The sequence below is a fragment of the Mesitornis unicolor genome, unplaced genomic scaffold, assembly GCF_000695765.1.
Source record: "Mesitornis unicolor isolate BGI_N332 unplaced genomic scaffold, ASM69576v1 scaffold4709, whole genome shotgun sequence".
Lineage (NCBI taxonomy): Eukaryota > Metazoa > Chordata > Aves > Mesitornithiformes > Mesitornithidae > Mesitornis > Mesitornis unicolor.
Genome location: NW_010205115.1, coordinates 43,053 through 46,850, shown reverse-complemented (window position 1 = coordinate 46,850; position 3,798 = coordinate 43,053). Strand labels below are relative to the sequence as shown.

Below are 3,798 nucleotides of genomic sequence, written 5' to 3'. Positions count from 1 at the left end.
GTCAGGATAAAAGCAGAGGAATATACCAAAACCAACATTTCTCCTCCCACATACACATTTAAATAGAGAAATACCATTGTAATTACCTTTCGAAAAATCCCTGAGTTACTGTATCTACAGAATTACTATTTTTAAATCACAGTCTGCTATTCTAGTCCTATTAAAAAACCCAAATTTATTCTCCCTTATGTGGGTGGGGTTTCTCTAGCATCTCATTCCTTTCTCCCCTCATCACCATCCAAAGAAGCACTCTTCAAAGGACAGTGCATCCCAAATGGATAAGTGTAAGCATATTCTAAGCGTTTCTCAATATGTAATTTTGTGGAGCTCCTAGTCACATGTTGCTGGCATTCCTATTTGTTTCAAACTGCTGAACAGTTTCAAATGACAACTAAAAGTGCATGGACCAAGTTTTGTAAAGCTATTTTCAAGGCCAGCAATCGGTGGCTGCTCTGAAGAAACTGCTACAGTGAAGAGGATGGAAAGTCATCTATTAATGGATAAGCTGTGCCATGAAACAGCTTGAGAATGCTGGATATAAACCAGGCTAAACACTGCGTGTTATTCTTGGATCTAACTACCACCCAAGCCACAACAAATTTCACTTGACGTGAGCCAGCACACTCAGAGTAGGGAACATTTTAGAGTACCTACACACCGTCCCAGGCACATTTCTAGCACATAAGCCAGTGGTAAAAATGTCTTCAGATGCAAATTGGGAAAAAGAGCAGCAGGTTAAGTCTGGATATGCCAACACCAATGACTGAAGAAAAGATAACACTACCTGCCTACCACTTCTCTGAATATCTTATAATTACTTCCCTCACAAAAAAACCAAAAATCCTTATGATGCTTCAGGAGGCCTCTGGAAAAGGTCTCTACTTCTAATACATGTTAGAAGCCTACAGAATTCACAGTGGTTCAATATTTGCTAAATTATATAGGCCATTTTGCTTCGGATTGTAGTCATGGCATGAAAGTGAAGACAAAAAAACAATGGCAAGAAAAATATTCCACAACAAATGCTTAAATTAGGGATACTCTGACAATGGACTTGATCTTGCACATCATTAGTCATGCAAGTAGCCTTGGCTGGCTCAGGTCCATGTTCATTTTCAGAGGTATTTATATGAACCCAAAGCAGATTACATTTCTATTTTAATAGCTTCTACAGAGCCAAATACTGCTCTACAGTTAAACACATTACTCCTGTTTAAACCCACGACAGGTCTGAGTGCAGACACTGAATGGCCTATTTCCATAAATGTTTCAACTCTCTTTTGTGCCATTTTTAAGTTCACCATATGCTCGTATTGTGATTCATTCTGAGAACCTTTGAGAGCTACCCCTAAAACCACACAAAGCTTGTTCTATGGGTACAGCCTCCCAGGGCCATGTGGCTCAGCTTTGCTATACAACATTGCTAATAGTGTAATGGCATTCAACAGAGACTTAAAATTGCTGAATGTGAACAAGCACCTTTAAAAACACTTCACAGGGTGATTACTGTGACTTTAATTTCTTCTGACAGGATTAGTCAGCTTTGCTATGTTGACAAAACACCATCTCATTAATTCAGATGCCATGTGCCCTAAGAAACATTTATCTGAAATTAGAGAGTTAATGAATTGTTACTCATCAGAAAAAGAGAGAGAGAGAGAGATGCATGTTCAATGTACTGGTCTAATTCCTGAAATTCTAGTTTATTCTTCATTCAGTCGTAACCCCTGACCAAATTCTATTAAACTTTTATGGAATTTTGCTTAACAATTAATTCAGGATGTAGCAATTCTCTGAAATATGACACATACTTGAAAGATGGCTTTTACTTCATACCAAATGCTACTGATGATCACATTCAAAAACTCTGTTTCTTAGAGTAATGCATTCAGAATTTTTTTATAGCTCATTATCAAGTATCCAATCATGACATCCATGATCAATCTTAGTAGTGCCTTACTTGAGTAGTCCTGTCCACATGGGAAATCCCTCTGACACCAGTGGAGCAGGGAGAATAGTAAGGTGCTATCTACTTGTATTACAAATGGCATAACTGAGCCCATGGTATTATGTATTTTGTAGATCAGGCACAGATTTAGTGAAGAAACTACCATCCCTGCAATAGTACTGCCTTGTATTGTATGATGCATTGCGGTCATAAAATAAAGGCTGCACCTGCCCTGGGACAGCTGATAGAAACGCATCGCATCCAAATCTAGGGTCTTGTCTTGATGCTAAGTATTATTTGTAGTGATCTAACAAAATGTATGGCATAATTTATTGACTTCTACACATTAATCTTGCCCCTGATCTAAGTTCAGTTTAAAGTACAACTAGGCACAAAAATACAGTGCTTGTTATTTTTAAAACAAGTAGAACTCTTTATAGACGTTTTCAAAAGATACTTTAGCCATACAGTACTAAATAGATCAGGTATGCCACAAGAGTCAAGCCACCAAAACACCTGAAGGTTTACGTGGTGTTATGTTTCTCTTGTATTTGTGACCCTGAGTCCCTGTAGTGAACTGTACTGGCACTTTGATCTTCTCATTTTGCAGCATTTACATTCTCTGTGTCTTGAATAAAAGGGGAGGCGGGTGAGAGCACACTGCACTGCGTGGAGTACTCTCCAGCTGCATCATCCAAACAACAACACAAGGGAGACAGATGACTATGGATCATTGCTTGACAAAGACACTACAATGACTTGATGAGATCTTTGCTAAGTTTCAGTTGAGAAATTAAGCAAGCAGAAAATGTGGATGTTAAATAGAATAAAAGAGAAATCTTCTTTAATCGTGATGTCTTTTGCCAGAAGATAGCTTCAGGGCTTATTAAAGATGGAGCTAGGAAACTCTTCCCTTAGTTTTCACATTTCCAAGGCTCTTCTTCAACAACACGGAAGTCTGCAGATTTGCCATTGGTTGCCAGTGTTACCTGCAAATAATTATCATCAACCGACTTAAAGGCCAAGGCACTTTGACAAGAAAAGTCATTAGTTTTATATGGAAGATCATGATATTTATGGGAATTACATACACCATGTCTTATTATATATGTAAAATGTATTTATTCAGAATTCACAACATTCTGAAATAGTGAGACTCCTGTTCATTTATTATACTGACTAGATATATTAACAGTACGAAAAAAGCTCCATATTTTCTTAGCCTTTGCTGTAGTTTTTTAAATAAATATTTCAGATTCTGCTCATTTCTATCAACTGTAGATTTCTCGGTATTATTTTAAAAACTTTTTTTTTTTTAATGCAGAAACTCATATATTTTCAGTGGAATTCCTTAGCAAAGCATGATAGCTGATGCAAGGACATGAAAAATATCCAAGGCCAGAATAATCATAGATGTGTATGTCTACAAACTCACCTACAATAACACCACCTTAAAAGAAATGGAGGAAAAAGAAATAAAAGTACTGTTCGTCATACCACTGTATCTAACAACATAGTGAGAGATTTTTACTATAGTCGGGCCAAAAATCATAGTAATGTTATGTCTGTCTCACACAAATTACAGCAAAACATCACTCTTGCCTGTAAAGATACGTGCTAAAAATTTTAGGTTTTAAGTATGGTAGAAGACCTATAGTGATCTACCAACTCATAGTAAACATCGGCCAGTATGCTGCATCCCATAAATCACTATGAATAAACCCATGCTTCAAGAAAGATAGCTCCAGCCAAATGACTTCAAATTTTTAAAAGGTACAATGCTAATTTACAAAAGTGATCTAGATCTTTGTAATTGTGAAAGAACCTTTCATTTAATTCTAAATGGATGG

General features: G+C 36.8%; 1 protein-coding gene across 1 annotated transcript in view; it reads right to left on the bottom strand.

Moving 5' to 3' along the window:
* Positions 1–2,862: 2,862 nt before the first annotated feature.
* Positions 2,863–3,798, bottom strand: part of SLC1A2 (solute carrier family 1 (glial high affinity glutamate transporter), member 2) — a 32,670-nt gene continuing 31,734 nt past the window's right edge. The window contains exon 10 of the mRNA XM_010191269.1: positions 2,863–2,937. Within this exon, the coding sequence (XP_010189571.1) occupies positions 2,863–2,937 (75 nt within the window). The remainder of the gene's footprint in view (positions 2,938–3,798) is intronic.